This window comes from Megascapheus bottae, chromosome 7 (genome assembly GCF_031878675.1).
Source record: "Megascapheus bottae isolate mThoBot1 chromosome 7, mThoBot2.hap1, whole genome shotgun sequence".
Taxonomy (NCBI): Eukaryota; Metazoa; Chordata; class Mammalia; order Rodentia; family Geomyidae; genus Megascapheus; species Megascapheus bottae.
Window position 1 is genome coordinate 66,487,293 of NC_143515.1, and position 16,565 is coordinate 66,503,857.

At 50.6% G+C, this 16,565-nt stretch overlaps 2 protein-coding genes across 4 annotated transcripts in view; both read right to left on the bottom strand.

Moving 5' to 3' along the window:
• Positions 1-1,093: 1,093 nt before the first annotated feature.
• On the bottom strand, positions 1,094-11,170 carry Tmem214 (transmembrane protein 214). The gene is made up of 17 exons (XM_090337314.1): positions 10,973-11,170; positions 9,872-10,071; positions 8,580-8,730; positions 8,182-8,316; positions 7,977-8,059; positions 7,499-7,604; positions 7,281-7,362; positions 6,903-7,004; positions 5,573-5,714; positions 5,084-5,175; positions 4,745-4,793; positions 4,478-4,582; positions 4,170-4,287; positions 3,327-3,423; positions 2,942-3,110; positions 2,641-2,780; positions 1,094-2,185 (listed from the first exon to the last, which is right to left on the bottom strand). Exons 1-17 carry the CDS (start codon positions 11,115-11,117, stop codon positions 2,059-2,061), a joined length of 2,043 nt encoding a protein of 680 aa, XP_090193440.1. The 5' UTR covers positions 11,118-11,170; the 3' UTR covers positions 1,094-2,058.
• Positions 11,171-15,490: 4,320 nt separating this feature from the next.
• The window catches only part of Mapre3 (microtubule associated protein RP/EB family member 3), a 52,333-nt gene continuing 51,258 nt past the window's right edge, over positions 15,491-16,565 (bottom strand). For all 3 annotated transcript variants that reach the window (XM_090337320.1, XM_090337319.1, XM_090337318.1), the window contains exon 7: positions 15,491-16,378. In XM_090337320.1, coding sequence (XP_090193446.1) covers positions 16,310-16,378 — 69 coding nt within the window. In that variant the 3' untranslated portion in view covers positions 15,491-16,309. The remainder of the gene's footprint in view (positions 16,379-16,565) is intronic.

The window sequence follows — 16,565 nt, forward strand, 5'->3', positions numbered from 1 at the left end:
CTTGTTGACAGTTATGCAAAAACACAATGTCTGGATGTCTGGTTTTGCCTTAATGGAGAGCAGGTGCAGTGTTGGACTACTGGCAGAAAAAATTGTGGACAATTTTTTGACCTCAATACTAGGTAAAAAAACAAACAAGGGGGGGGAGGGAAATGGGTACCAAGACATGTGAAAGGGTATCAGTGTATGTGAATTAATGCACCTTCTATCTGGCAAATATCATGTAACCCTTTTACTAATTACAAAAAAAAAAAAAAAAAAAAAAAACAGGGGCCAGGAGATTGGCCTAATGGTAGAGTGCTTGCCTAGCATGCATGAAGACCCGGGTTCGATTCCTTGGTACCACATATATATACAAAAAAAAAAAGCCGGAAGTGGTGCTGAGGCTCAAGTGGTAGAGCTCTAGCCTTGAGAAAGTCCAAGGACAGGGCTCAGGCTCTGAGCTCAAGCCCAGGACTGGCAAAAAAGAAAAAAGAAAAAGAAAAAAAGATGCCAGGAGTTTGGTCTAGTGGTAGAATGCTTGCTTAGCATGCACAAAGACCTGGGTTTGATTCTTCAGTACCACATACACAGAAAAAGCCAGAAGTTGTGACTCAAGTGGCAGAATAAGCCCAAGGACAGTGCCCAGGCCCTGAGCTAAAAGCCCCAGGACTGGCTAAAATAAATAAAAATGCCAATACTGGCCAGCTCTAACAATTCAATACTCTTAGGAGTTGAAAACCCTTTTGCCTGATTGTTAACAGAGGAAATGGACCACGTCCTGGGATATCTTGACTCTTTGTCACATAGGATTACCAGCCACTAGATGAGCAAGGAACGACCAGATGTAAGCGGTCTACTTCTGAAGATATAGTGTGAGATGCTATAATGGTCACAGCTTCCCTTCGGCTGTTTTATACTTGCAACTTTATAATCTTGCTGCCTGGAAAAAGCCAGGAATGTCTTCAGGGACCACTCAAAGACACTGGGGAATCCGGGGAGGGGGGAGGAGGTGGGGGGTGGCTAGGACTACAATAGCAGCTTCAGCTTTTTTTGAAACCAAATCTGGGACTTTTATCTTTGGAGTTCTAAATCTTTCACTCACTGCCTTACAAAATAAAACAACTAATTAAGGTCCTGGCAAACACAGGACTAGAAGACACCCCAACCTCACACCTCACTTTTCCCGTCATAAAACACTCAAGCTGAAAATAACAAAACCCCTCAATATATGGAAACCAACTGTGGGACAGGAATCACCATGACAAGTTCTGAATGACAGATGCAGGCTTTCCCTGACAGTTACAGCCAATAGCCACAATTCCCTAGGCAGAGGCCCATGATTCTGTTGTTCTGCCCCATATATATGGGGATTCTGCACGTGGATGTGGACAGGAAAGCTAGAAATCCGATGTGTCCTTTATTCCACCTGGTAGCACTCCCAGGAGCCATATTGACTCCATTCTCAACAGGCTAATGGAAGGTTCTCTGGGCTCTAGGCTCCAGGTTGACAGTGGACTGGGCAGTAGAGATGCTGAGCCAAGGCAAAGCCCCCCAGTACTGATGGAGGCCGAGTTGAGCAAGTAGGACACAGATGGAGCAGGCGGTGAAGGCCTCAGAGGGCTCATTCTGGGCACGCTGAGGTAACAGGCATCCCCCGCGTCTGGGAAGAGGTGTAGCTGCTGCTGCCCACTGTGGTACAGAATCCTTCTGAGGTCTTGGCCCTTTATCGCTGAAGCTAATGTGATGAAGAGGAGGCCGCCGAACTCAGCAGGGGCCCATCTTTTGGAGATGAGCTGTAGGAGCATTAGACTTAGACGGAAGTTGGAAGGCAAGAGAACATTTGAGAGGCTACCAGCCTAAAGGAAGCTGGAAACTGTGTCACCAGGCCCAAGGTGTGCAGTGGGCCGGAGGACAAGCGGCAACTGACCCTTTGTCCAGCTGCATTGAAGGTGGGACAACTGGGGCAGAGGAAACTGGCCATTTGCCTGGGCACCAATAAAGAGCTGCCACCCTCTGCCCTCCAGCAGTCTCAGATGACCGGCCTAGGAAGGAAAGCAGCGGGCAGGGAGACAGGGCCTATTGTTGGGATATCATGGTAAGTGCCCAGTCCAGGAGAGCCCTGGTTATGTCCTGTAAAAAGAGCCAGGTCCAGTGGGCAGCCTCGCCGACCTGTGTCTTCACACAGTCCCAGGTCACCTCACCTCTAGAAGAGAAAGAGAACGTTTTTTGTGTGTGGGGGGATCATGGGGTTTGGCCTGGGCGTTGTCCCTGAGCTCTTCAGCTCAAGGCTACCACCCTACCCTTGAGCCAAGCCCCACTTCCCATTTTCTAGAGGTTAATTGGAGATGAAAGTCTCAGGTCCTTTAGTGCCCAGGCTGGCTCTGAACCTTGATCCTCAGATCTCAGCCTCCTGAGTAGCTAGGATTACAGGCATGAGCTATCATGCCAAGCAAGGAGAACATGTTGAGGTGAGGATATGTGTGTAGCTGCACCAACTCTCAGGACTTCAACTCTGACCCACTGCCTTTATCCTGGAGTATCCTGGGGTGAACCAGGAGTGGGGAACTATGAGAGCCTCAACAGAGCTGCCTAATCCCTGGGGGCTGGGATTGGGGCTATGGGGTGGTAGGGCTGCAGGGCCTTGAGTAAAGATCCTACCTGCATGCTTCATGACAGTGCTCCTGGGCCTGGGCCAGGGCTGAGAGCAGAAGATGCCACAAAGGCAGCAGCACACTCTGGTAGAGGAACAGAGTCAGCTCCTTCAGAAACTGACACAGCTGGTACAAAACATCAAGGAGCTGGACCACAAGGAATGGCTGGTCAGAGCACCCTGCGTGGCCAATCCAAGTCCCTAAGGACTCTTCCCTGTCCCCACCCCCCCCCACGCACACACACGCACACACATTGCCCCTCCCCAAGAACACTACTTCTTGGAGGACTGGCACCTTATCCAGCTTACCATCTGAGAGACACCAGTGAAACTGTCACCAAACCAGGAAAGGTGAGAGGCACAGTGAGCAGAAAGGAAGTTGACTGTGGCATTGGTGTGGGCCCAGGCTAGCTGCAAACTGGGCCGAACCACGGTAAGCAGGTAGGAGCTGCAGGCCGGCAATGTCTCCTCTAGCCAGCTGTTGAAGAGTTGGAGGGGAGATGGGCAGGCTCTAAGTTTCCTCTGGCCAGCTTGGCTCTCAAAGCATAGTCAGGGAAGGAGATGGGAAGGGAAAAGAAAACCACGGGTACTCTCCAAAATCCATGTCCTCCACCCTGTCCACCAGCTCTACCCCGAACCCAAACCTTCTCTTTTCATACCCTGCCCCCTCCTCCTCTACCTGGGTGCAGCTCACCTGTAGCCTCGTAGGCTGTAGGAGTAGAGCTTGGTACACACTTGCTGGCCAATAGGCAAGACACCGGATGATCCAAGCAACTGACCAGTGATGGAAGCTGAGTAAAGAAGCTCTGGTGAGCTGGGAGAGGGAGGGGTGGGGACTTGGGAAAGACTCTATGGGTCTGGGGTAGAAAATTCTTAGGTTTACAAGTTGCAGGGCCAGCTCCAGGCTGACTGGAACAGGCTCAGAGGACAGCACATAGACTTGCAGGGCTAAGCTAGGTAATCAGGGGGAACAGAACAGCAAATGAGACACAGCATGTGGGAGTCAGAAAATCCAAGTTGATGTCTGCTTTTCTATGTACTAGCTACAATAGAAAGCTATGTGAAATCTTCGATTTCCTCTGGAGTTGAAGGACATAACACCAAGATGTTATAAACATGCACTAATCTATGTGTGTGTGTGTGTTCCAGACTGGACTTACGCTCAGGCCTCACACTCTTCCCTACTGTTCACTGACGGCTGGTGATCTGCCACTTGAGCCACACCTCCACTTTTAGCTTTCTGCTGGTTATCTGGACACGAGATTCTCTTGGATTTGTCTGTGTGAGCTGGCTTCAAACCAGGATCCCCAGATCTCAGCCTCCTAAGTAGCTAGGCTTTACAGGTGTGAGCAGAGCCAGGCTCAGAAACATGTTACCACTTCTGTGGTACATAGTACCCGCCCAAACTGATGTCTGCAGACAGAAAAATCTATGGACATCTTTTTCCCGAGGTATTGAGAGCTCTGCAGTAGAGTGCTGAGGATGCTGTGTCTGGCTGTGTGGGGCACCACTGCACGCTTTTCCAATCACTGCTTACCCTGGAGAGAACTGTGTGACCACAAGTCATGGCACAGGAATCCTACAGCAAAGACCAGCAGCAACAGGAGCAGCCGGGTCCAGGGGGGCTGAGGGCCCCGTGCCAGCTGTAACAAGCTCTGGGAGGATGAGGGAGGAAACAGTGGTTAGAGGGGAGAGGAGCTGGTCCTTGCCTCCTACTTCAGACCCCAAGCCAGGCCTTCTAGGAAGAGGGTCAGGTCCACACATTAGACATGAGATAATGGGGGTTTCCAGACAGGTAGAGATGTGAGCCAGACCCAACCTGGGGTGTGCTAAGACATGCTGCACCTTGCAGGCTGCATCACAGGTGACGACATTCGGATTTCCCTTCTGTAGCAGCTCCTGGTTGGTCACTTTGAAGGACTGAATGGTTTCTTGCAAAGACTTCTGCATCTATATAACATCAAAAGTTGGGCTGCAAACAAGAAATCTGGCTTGTGAGAGACTTGTGCTTCTACTGTGTTCCATGCCAGATGCACAGCAAAGGGAGGACAGTGGCTAAAGAGAACCCAGAAACTAGAAGAGGCTCAGCCTCCCATCCTCACAGTTCCTCACCTTCTTGGGGATTTGCTCCCAGGTCCGGAGCAGGTGCTCCAGCAGCAGGCTGTGGAGGGAAGGAAGCACACAGCTCTTCAGTCAGGACGCCCACTTTGGCTTTCTGCTTCTGAGACTCTGTCTTGTTCAGGCTGAAAACCCCTCCCACTCCCCCAAACTGCAAGCTCTCTAAGGGCCACCTGGGCCAAGTTCCCATTTAAGTTGAAGCCTACGCCTGTAGATCACGGACCAGTGTTCCTCTTCAGCTTCCAGGACAGAGACAGGCAAATCTCAAGATGGAAAACACAAACTGGAGTTTCTCTTTGTGGCTCAGAGTCAAGCAACCCCACCCCCACCTGCCTGGACTGTGACAGGTGCTTGGGGTACAGCTGCCTCCAGACGTTGGTGCTGAGGGGGTCCACAGTCAGGCACTGGGTCAGGCTGCTCAGGAGCTGCACAGGGGGACAGAGGGAGAGTAGAATGTGCTGGGGGCTGGGGCTGGTAGAGGAAGAGTGCTGAGAGGCCATTATGTAACACACACACCCAGAGTACAGAAATAGTGTCAAAACCCCCAAAGTTTTGAGATTGTTAAGGGGCATGGAATTGGGACTCAAAAGTCATGCATCCATAAATGACAAGAGGATCAGAGATTCCCCCCATACAGCCCATGCAGCCCTTCCAAGCTCAGGTTTGTGAGTGCATAGCACAAGGGAGCAGGGAAGGTGGCTGCAGGTGCACCTTGCAGAAATGCCAGGGAAATAGACTTCAAGAAGGGCAGGGCCCTGCGAGTAAGCAGCGCCTACCATAGCTGGTCTGGGAAGGGAAAAGAAGCCTCCACCAGTTCTTTACCTCTTTCTTCATCCCAGGAGGACAGTTAGGGGTAGCTCTGGACAGGAAAGAAGGGAAGTAGGTGTGCAGGGTAGATTCTGGATTTGCCCCAAATGCTAGCACCTTCAGTCGGGGATAGAGCTGACACAGCTGCTCCTGCAGGCTGGGGAGGTAAGACGGGCCAGACTCTGGTGAGCTGTGCCGCCATGTGACCCTTCCGCCCACTTGGGAGCCCACACCCTGGCAGAGGAGCTATCACCAAGGGCCTTATGATGGCTCAGATTTTTGTTGTTGGTGGTAGTGGTCATGGGGCTTGAATTCTAGGCCTGGGCGTTGTCCCTGAGCTCTTTAGCTCAAGACTACTACTCTCTCTACCACTTGAGCCACAGTCCCACTTTCGGTTTTTCTGGTGGTTAACTGGAGGTAAGAGTCTCATGGACTTTCATGCCTGGGCAGGTTTTAAACCACAATCCTTAGACCTCAGCCTCCTGAAGTAGAATTACAAGCATGAGCCACCAGCAGCTGGCTAGCTCTGATTCTTTTTACTCAGACTCTGGAAAACCTGTGAAAAGCCACATACCCTTTCCCCAAGAAAATTCCATATGCCAATCACTGATGGGTCCATGTAATTTCAGAGGTTCACCAGTCCCTTGAAGTTTCCCATTCTTTTTCGTTTTCTTTTGCCAGTCCTGGACTTGGCCTCAGGGCCTGAGCACTGTCCTTGGGTTTTCTCAAGGCTAGAACTCTACCACTTGAACCACGGCACCACTTCTGGCTTTTTTCTATGTATGTGGGCCCAAGGAATCGAACCCGGGTCTTCATGCATGCTAGGCAAGCACTCTACCACTAGGCCAAACTCCTGGCCCTGTACCTTTTTTTAAATTTTGGTTTTGTCAGTCATGGGGCCTGAACTCAGAACTTGGGTGCTATCCCTGAGCTCTTTTGTTCAAGGAGAGCACTCTACCACTTTGTGCCATTGCTCCACTTCCTTCCCCTCCCCCCCTTTTTTAAAGACATGGGGTTTGAACTCAGAGGATGGGCAATATCCCTAAGCTTTCCAGCTCAAGGCTAATGGTCTACAACTTTGAACCACAGCTTCATTTCTGATTTTCTGGTAATTAATTGGAGATAATAGTCTGGCTTTGAACTGCAATCCTCAGATCTTAGCCTCCTAGGTAGCTAGGATTACAGGTGTGAGTTACCACTGCCTGGCTAAGCTTCCTATTCTTGAACTTTCCAGGTTGTACACCTCAGATCTAGTGTGGCTGGAAGAGAAGGGCTGGGATGCCGTCCTGGGTCTGACCTTGCACTGGGATCCTTTCCTGGCATTTGTCTCCCAGAGCAGCCCTACCTGGGTGATAAAGAGTTGTTGGGCATATAGGCAAAGTCCAGAAGTGGGAATAAGTCCTTGGGGCCAATCATCCCGAAGCCCTTGGTAAGACTGGGATGCATCCTGTGGGGAAGGAAGAAACAGGTCAGGTTTTTGCTTTTTGTTTTTTAAATCATGACCCCAACTAAACCAACAGGAAGAAAAAGGGCATAAATGCTACCCTATCCCCTAGCCCTAATGGCTCTCTCTTTTCTTCCTCACTATCACACTGGGAGGTGAGGAGCTGGTCCTAATTTCCCTCACACTCATGGAGGGAGACCAGGATCACAACATCCCATTTTACTAAAACAGCCTTCTGTGGAACCCCTGGGCCTGCCCGCATTGGCCCCTCATGCTCACAGGAACAGGCGATCCAGGTACGCAAGCGCAAAGGGAGATAGAGACTTGATGCCGAGCACAGGCAGCATGATCCCCAGCCACACTGAAAGACAAAGATCAGGGAGGGCGCCTCAGCTGACACACAGGAAGCACCACGGGGGGGGGGGGGGGGGGGGGAGGGGGGAGGGGGGGATGTCTCGGCTCAAGGACCAGTTCTTTCTACCTAACTTCCCTGTTACCTTTCAGTCCCTCCGCAAGACTGGAGAAACCCGCCTGGCCCATGGCCCACATGATGGTCAGGCACTTGGCTGGTTGGCTCTGGTGGGATCTTAGCAATTCCAGGAACTGGTTGGGGAGAACAGGTTGAGATAGCACCAGAAATACTCCAGAGCCTACCCAAGGACACCTGGGAGCACAGAGGGTTCTGAGTGACACGGTGCACTATGGCAGTGTGGCAGAGTGATTCAGAGCACAGCTTTACCCACCCATGGCTTCAACCATGTACTGGCTGACCAACCCCAGGAAAGTCACTCAATGTTGGTCATGGTAGTACCTCCCCCATGCATATCCAAAGCAGGCACACAGTAACTGCTGGCAGTCCTGAGTTATTCTCGTGCTGTAGGCTCTTTCACCATCCCACAACTGAGCCGATTCTACAGATTCTGCCCAGCCTCCCCAGTCCGAGCCCCTACCTCCCCGGAACCACCCAGGACTCACCTTGGCCAGGTTTGCAGTGGCAATCTTGGGCCTGTCTTGCAGAATGGCCTGGATACAGATTCGGTATCCATGCAGTGACTCCCCTGAAGACACACACGTTCTCAGACTTGCCATTCTTGGTGATCTCATCCTAGCACTCATCCTAGCTCAGAGAGCCCTAACTTCCTTCTTTTCCAGAAACACTTGTATGCACAGGCCCCCTCACCTGGTGTCTTATCCAGCTCTTGCAGCATGGTGAACAAACAGTGGTCAAAAAAGAGCTCCAGAGACCCTGCTGCCTTCGTCAGGAGCCCTCGGATGATCCCACGCAGCTCCCGGCTCACCAGGCTGTAGGGATAATCTGGCACCCATTGGTTCTATGTGAGTGTTAGGACTTTGGTAGCCTCAGAACATGGCCTCCTTAGGGACAGTGAATGGAAGCAGATGTCCCTGTGCTAACACACGCACCGCCCTCTACCCCCTAGCCAACCCACCCACCCCCAGAAGGCCCAGCCACTTACACAGCTATACACAAACCAGGTGGGGGGCACTGGGCAATTACAAACACACAGCCCATTCAGAATTTCCCTGATCTTGGTTGAAGAGAGAGGTTGGACAACTAACCATGTGTGTGCTGGCTCAGGGTGGGCTCGCTACGTGGGGCCTGGAGCTTGTAGTTGAGATAGCTGGCTAGGTCCTTCAGCCATATGGAGGGGTTCCCAGTGAACACGCTCTGGCTCTTGTCCAATTCCTTCTGCAGAGCTGCCACATCTAGCTGCCGAGGACACACACTTCAATGGTGAGTTGTGAGGGGAAAGGAGGTGAAGGAGGTCGGGAAAGTGGCTGAAAGGAGGTGGGGGGAAGGACCACATGTTTCTGGTTTAGGCTTTTTTTCTTTGGTTGGTTGTGGGGCTTGAACTCTGGGCCTGGGTACTGACCCTGAGCTCTTCAGCTCAAGGCTAGTACTCTACCATTTGAAGCCACAGCGACACTTCTGATTTCCTAATGGTTAATTGGAGATAAGAGTCTCAGGTTGGCTGCAATCCTCAGATCTCAGCCTCCTGAGTATCCAGGATTATAGGTATGTGCCACCAGTACCCAGCCAGATTTCTGTTCTTAAGCCTAAGAATGTAGAATGCCGAAGTGGGCAGTACAGCTCAGCAGGCTGATCTCAACTCCCTGGTAGACTTTTCACATGCTCGAGGAGGAACCAGAGGACAAACATGGGAAGTGAAAGATCACTGCTTCAGAGAGAAAGGAAACAACAGCCAGCTTTCCTGTCCCCTTCCTGGCGTCTCCAAGGATTTCTTCTTGCCCATCTGAGTTTCCATATAACTTCCCATTTGTTTTCTATCTGAATTACAAACATTCTGTTCCTTTGGCCTTTCCATCTTTTTCTGAACCACTCTTTTTTTTTTTAAATCAGTTGTGGGACTCTGGGGCTGGGCACTGTCCCTGAGCTCTTCAGCTCAAGGCTACCATCCTTGAGCCAAGCCCACTTCCCGTTTTCTAGAGGTTAAATGGAGATGAGAGTCTCAGGTTCTTTTGTGCCTGGGCTGGCTTAGAACCGTATTTTTTGTTATTGTTGTTTTTGTGGGTCATGAGGTTTGAACTTGGCCTGGGCGCTGTCCCATAGCTCTTAAAGCTACCACCCTACCCCGGGGCCTGGGCAGCTTTGTCCTTGAGCTCTACAGCTCAAGGCTACCACCCTACCCTAAAGCCAAGCCCCACTTCCCATTTTCTAGAGGTCAACTGGAGATAAGAGTCTCAGGTCCTTTTGTGCCCAGGCTGGCTCTGGAACCATTCTTGAGCATTCAAAATCACACAGGTCCTACAGCTGCCTGACTTCCCACCCCCATCTTCTCGGGACTTAAACTTCAGATCTCTTTCCGCGCCTGGGGTCTAGGGACACTCACAGCTTTCATTGCCTCCTCCAAGCTCCGGAAGGGTCCTTGCTTCTGGTTCTGGTTGTTGACAGTTGCCACCTTTTTTGGCTGCTTCTTGCTTGCTGGTTTCTTAGGCTCCACAACAGGGGGTGGGACCTGTTCCTTATTCTGTCGCTTCATGATTTTCTCAAAGCCTCGCTCATAGAGGGTGCTGGTGGTCTGGATTGGAGCTGGGGTGAAGACAGAGACAGGAGGGAACAGGGAAAGCTTAAGTCAGGAAGAACAGTGGCTCCTTCCTCTAACCACATAATTTATCTGCACAGAGGGAAAGTCAGGGCATCTTCTTTCTTGGGGGCTGTTCAGGAGCACTGCAGCCACCTGGTGTGTTTTCTTGCAGACTGGACCAGGTGTTTCCTGCGTTCCCCTCCCTCTTCCTTCCTTCCTTTTCTTCCTTCCTTCTCTCTCTCTCTCTCTCTCTCTCTCTCTCTCTCTCTCTCTCTCTCTCTCTCTCTCTCTCTCTCTTTCTCTCTCTTTCTTTCATTCTTTCTTGTCAGAGAAATCAAACTGTATGGAAATCCATAGAGGCACAGACACAGAAACTTGGCTTCTTTGATGCCTGGGAGGACAGGTTTTCCATCCTATTTCCATCCCAATTCCTCCTGATTCCTAGATGACAACTCTATAATCAACAAGTAGCAAACTTTCTCCACGCCTCGGGAGACCGTGGGCACGGGTGCCACTGAGCACAACTGCTGGTGGGCACTGAGCTTGCTCTTTCGCTGGGTTTCATGTCCGGGCCGTCCCAATCTGCTAGCTACCTGAGAGGACAGGAGTAAGATCCAGAATCCATGCCTCGGCCGAGACTCAGCCCAGGGGACCGGCAAGGGCCTGGACAGCTGGCCTGAATGAATCCCAGTGGGCTCCCACATGCGGTCCTGGCCGAGGGAGCCGCCTCGCTGTAGCTCAGTTCACTCACCAGTGCGGACAGCACGGCCACTCCCCTTGTGCCATTTGCCCAGGTGGTCGGTCCGGGCTCCGCAGGCACTCGGAGGGCGAGATGGCTAGAATCGCGAGCTGCTCGCCACGCCCGTCCCGCCCCGCAGGCCCGGGTGGGCGGCGGCCAGTACTCACGGGTCAGGTCGTATTTCCACCCTCCGTTCGCCTCCCCGAGGGCTCGGCGATCCCCGCCGCCACCTCGACCGCCGCCGCCGGCTCCAGGCCGCCGGCTCTTCTTCACCACTTCCCAGCGCCCTCCACCTGCCTCCTTGGCTGCCATGGTTCCCGGCCACCTCCCGTTTTTCCGGTCGGCGCGGTCGCCGCGCAATGCCACGTCTCCTCGCTGCTGCCCTAAAGAAGCCTGGGACTTGTAGTCCATTTGTCGACGTCGCCGCGAGGCAGCCTGGGACTTGTAGTCTCTCTGCCGCATTCCCTGCGGGGATTGGGGACAGAGGGCTCAGCCCAAGCCCCAACCCCTGGCCACCAGAGCCTCAAGTGGAGGCGACCAGCTTGCAGAAATCCTTGACTCAGCACTTACTGTACCGGTCCTCATCATTGACTGACTTCGAAATAGTCAGTTTCCATTTTTTTTTTTTCCCTTGCTTTTCCAATGGTGCTAAAAGGATGGGCTGGAAATAGTTCTCGCCTGGGTAATATTTGAAGCTTAAATGCTTATTTCTAGAGGGGGGCTAGCCATTCTGTGGCTAATAATGAACTTCAGGTTTATGGGTAATATAAATCTACTCTGAAAGAACCAGAAAGTGTATGTCTTGGTTGAAGTTCGCGAACAGGCAGATGTTGGGAGGGCCTGAAGTAGAGAGGCCCAAAACACTGACCAGTCTCCGATGAGACTGGTCTGGGATAGCCAGACCAGGTTTCCCTTTCAAGGCAATGGGAAAGAACAGGTGCTGGCTTCCACCGTAGAGTTTATCTCGAGTTGCAGTCAGTCCCGGGTGGTAGAGACCCTGCAGCCAGGTTACTGTGCAGATGTCCAGATCCCTGGACAGTCCCCACGATGCTAAGAGTATTGGGTGAACCCTCAGAATCTTAAAGTTCTCATCTCTCTAGGGGAGGATGAGGCAAGGTGAAACTAAAGTGATTTTTCACAATTAAGGAAATTTACTATCTTGATTATTTGATGAAATTCGTACCTGCCATTTGGGTATAGTATGACCTAGGACAGAGTACAAATTCTTAGAGAACACACAGCTAAGGGACTAATGAAGCCTTTAGATAGAAAGTTAGGGAAGGCTTTCTGAAGGAGACAACCGTTGAGTTGGACTCTGAGGAAAGAGGGGATTTTTGTTTGGGGATTAGGGTCAGGTGGATGTCCATTGTAGGTACACAAAAAAGGGTAAGGTCACTTGATTTTTTTTTTTTTTTTGCTAGTACTGGGGCTTCAACTCAGGGCCTGGACACTGTCCTTGAGTTTTCTCAAGGCTAGTGCTCTACTACTTGAGCCACAGCACCACTTCTGGCTTTTTCTATGTATGTGGTACCAAGGAATGGAACTCAGAGTTTCATCCCACTAGGCCACACTCCCGACCCAGATCACTTGATCTTTATATGAATTTCCTATCGCTTATGTTACAAATCATCACAGGCCAATGGCTTAGAACAAAACAAATTATCTTAAGAGTTCTGAACAAGAGGAGTCTGACTCACGTCTTGATGGCCAGAATACAATCAAGGTGTCTGTGAGGCTGTGTTTCTTTCTGGAGGCTATAGGGGCAATGAATTCCTCTGGCTGCCTTAGCTTCATGAGACTGCTTGCATTTCCCAGCTCATGGTTCCTTCCTATGGCTGACTCTTTTTTTAAAAAAATGTAATTAGTAGAAGGGTTACAGTTATATTCACCAGATAGAAGGTACATTACTTTACACACATTGGTACCCCTTCTCATGTTTTGTCCCCATTTCCCTCCCCCGCTGGCTGACTCTTATACATCATATCACTATGACTTCTACCTTAATCTCCTTTGGATTCTTGTGATTACTTTGTCTTTCCCCCCCCTCTCTCATCCCCAGCACATTCTTCCTAAGGTCCATAGAACAGTCGTCTACAGTCCACCTGTAGCTTTATTTCCCCTTTATCATGTAACTTCACATATTTACAGGACTATGATATGTATAATTTTTTTGTGCCGGTATTAGGGCTTGAATTCAGAGCCCAGTGCTTTCCCTTAGCTTTTTGCTTATTGTTAGTGCTTGAGCCACAGCTTCACTTCTAGCCTGCGTGGTTTGAGATAAGAGCAAACTATGAGCCTCAGATTTCAGCTTCCTGAATAGCTAGACCTAGCTACACGAACATCTTTTGGGAGAGGCATGTGCTACCTACTATACTCACTTTATGGTCAAGATGATCTGGGCCTGAAGTTGAACATTGGAGAAAGCAGAAAACGACTCCTTTAACCTAATAGACAATACAATACTGCAATATCGGAAGGGAGAGCTTTTAATATTAGGCATTAAAATTAAAATTAATTAGGGAATTAAAAGTCAGCAAACCCAGGTGCTGGTGGATCCTGCCTGTAATTCTACTTCAGGAGCTGAGATCTGAGGAGTGCAGTGCTTAGGTAGGAAAGTCTATGAGACTTCAAAATTTCCAAATTAACCACTTATTTCCTCCCATTTCCAATTAATCACCAGAAAACTGGAAGTAGCACTGGGCTCAAAGTGGTAGAGCATTAGCCTTGAGCAAAAAGATTGCTCAGGGACAGCATCCAGGCCCAGAGTTCAGGTTCCACAACTGAAAAAAGAAAAAGAAAAAAAATATCCAGACAAGGAACTTGGAGAAAAATAGGATAAGGACAGAAGTGTCTATGTGGGGGTTGGTGGGAGTTAAAGGGTCGACTAGCCAGGCATTGATGGCTCAAGCTTTGTAATCGTAGTTACTCAGGAGGCTGAGATCTGAGGATCACGGTTCAAAGACAGCCCAGCTTTGGAGACTCATCTTCAATTCACCAGAAAACTGGAAGTGGCGGTGTGGCTCAGTGTGATAGAATGCTAGCCTTGAGCTGAAGCGCTTAAGGATAGCACCCAGGTCCAGATTTCAAGCCCCATAATCCGCAAAAAAAAAAAAAAAGTCAAGTTAGGGATTAGCAGACACAAGTTGCTTATTTGACTCATGTCTAGTCAGTCACTGGAATAATGGTGAGGGTCTCTGAGGAGGGCTATGGGCAGGCTAAAGAAAAGATAGTTACAACTACATCTTGGTTGTGACCCAGGGTGGCAAGGGACACACCAGGATGTGAGGGCCAGCCTACAGTTAAAAGAACTCTGGAAGTCCTATCCCTGTGGTCTCTGGTGAGTACTGAACCAGAGGTCAAGAAATCTGAATTCTAAGCGAGTCATATCCCTCTCATCAGTACCCGAGGGCTGATCTAGGTGACACCATGTGCTCACATTCACTTTAGCATACTTGGCACTATAAGGCTTCCAGGATCTTGGCTGCTTTTGCCCCAAAGTACAGATTCCTCACTTGGGCTTGCAGGTGGGTCACAAAAATCAGGAGAAAAACTTGTCCTCCAAGTCTCCATTCTGATCTCTGTCCTTGCTCTGTAGTCACCTTGTAACCATCTTGAAATCCAGGAAGGTCAGGACTGATGGATTATACCTCATGACAACAGTCCATGCTGACCTCCTGCCACACAACCAGGACTTTCTCATGGCAGTCAGGCCCCACCTGATCATCCTGAAATGACAAACCAGACCGCACCTCTGACTACCTGTAAGCAGTTCAGTTTAATAAATGTGCATCCCTGCCTCAATTCTTATTTGATTTGAACCTATAGCTCATGTCTGTGCCTGAAGCTGGGCTGACTTCATTTTGCCTCTTCCTGAGATATGTCCATCTTGTCCTTTATCACTACTCCTTTCATAATATTTGGCATACTGGGACAAGTGGAATACTTGGAGTTGAGGTCTGTGGCACAGAATTGGAGGAAATACTGGGAATGTGGGCGGTGTGGATAAGGCAGCTTTTCTGATCTGCTCTTCCCATTGGAACTTGTTCTACAGATACAACCACTTGGATGAGGTGGGGCTTAGTGGTAGACTAGTGTACATGAGGCCAGAATGGGGGGGGGGGGAGAGAGAGAGAGAGAGAGAGAGAGAGAGAGAGAGAGAGAGAGAGAGAGAGAGAGAGAGAGAGAGAGAGCGCGCACCCAGACCCTAAGTTCAACTCCATGACCAACAGAAAATACGAAACAGAGAAAGATAGGTTGTGCCCTTCCAGACATCAGTACTCATGACAGCTTGTTCTCTGAACCCTTCTGTCATGTGAGCCCTTGTCCCCACCTGCAATGCTAGTGTGACAATAGGTAGGTATCATCATATAGTCCAATTGGCCCAAAGGAGACTGGAGCTAAGCACTGTTCCACCAGGTACCCCACAGCCCCACAGCCACTTTCCAGGCTGCCACTGACCCAGCCACAGCCCTTGGTTTTGTTCCTCTTCCAGAATTAGGCTCCCTTCCCTTCTCTTAGACTCTTGGCACTAGGGATGAGTTAAACCTAGGCAAGTCCAGTGCCACTGTGGCTTCTGATGGCAGCAGGGCTATCCTGTATAGCTGTCCCCTCTGGAGACAGAAAGAAGAGGAGAGGAGTAACCAACGCTGACTTCCAGCCGTGATTCAACCAAGGGAGGCAAACCATGGATTTTTACCACACAAGTTTATTTAAATAAAAGTGGACACATATGTAGGCTGGTGCCTGAGGGGCAGGGGTTGGAGGCGGGCAATGGGGGCAGACGGACAGTGGGGGGCCAGGCAGAGTCTGTATGGTGTGAACCAGGCTTCAGGAGGGAGTGGCTGGGGTCTTGGGGCAGTGCTGGGGCTTTGGTGCTGGGGCAGGGATCTTAGGTGGGTGAGTCTGGTGCCAGGAGGTCACTTCTGTCCCTTGCATGCTCCCCTCCTCCGACCCCCATGCCCACAGCACTGCCCTTGGCTCCTCTCCCTCTCCTGACATCAGCCTTCCCCTCAACTTGTAGAAAGTCAAAAGACAAAATAAATAAGAAATCAGTGAGTCCTGCCCTGGTCTTGGCCCTGGGGAAGGGGAGCCAAGTCAGGCACGCTGCCCCAGCCCTGAGGTCAGCCCTGGAAAAGAACGGATAAAGTGCAAGGACAATCCAGTAAGTAAAAATATACCAATGATTTTGTCAAATATACAGCTGCTGGCTGTCGGGTGGCAGCAGCACCCTGGGAAGTGTTGGCCAACATAGCATAAAGACAACGGAAATAAATAGGGGCGAGGAGTGGGCAAGGGTCCTGTCCCCCTGGGCCAGTGCCCCTTGGAGGACCTGGATGGACCTCTGCTTGCTCACCTGCCCCAAACCTCCCAAGCCCTGCTTGCCTGGCTTCCCCATGCTGGGGCACTGACACAAAGCACCCGCAGGCCAACCGGCTGTCAGGAAAGGATTATAATGTGGGGTGGCATGGGGAGGGAAGCACGGGAGCCACGCAGTCAAGCCGCCCTCAGTACTCGTCCTGGTCTTCCTGTTGCTGCTCTTCAATCTCATCATCCTCAGGTGGTGCAAATCCCTCCTGGACAGGGGAAGGAGAGGAGAAGAGTGAGCTAAGGCCAGGCTGGGAATATCAGCTTCCACAGGTGGCCTAGAAGCCAGGGCCAAGTGCCCAGGAGCCCAGAGTTCCAGTCCTTCTTTCCTTCTAATGCTGCAAGGCAGGATAGTGAGGGTAAGGAGACATGGAGATTAGAAAACCAACATTATTA

Bases quoted from the DNA above. Each gene is read 5' to 3' on its own strand.
- Tmem214 (XM_090337314.1), bottom strand. From the start codon at position 11,117: ATGGCAGCCAAGGAGGCAGGTGGAGGGCGCTGGGAAGTGGTGAAGAAG. The intron at 8,731-9,871 runs GTGAGTGTCCCT...TGTCCTCGGCAG, and splicing joins TGGAGGAGGCAATGAAAGCT to CTAGATGTGGCAGCTCTGCA. The intron at 4,288-4,477 runs GTGCAGCATGTC...TCATCCTCCCAG, and splicing joins CCTGTGATGCAGCCTGCAAG to AGCTTGTTACAGCTGGCACG.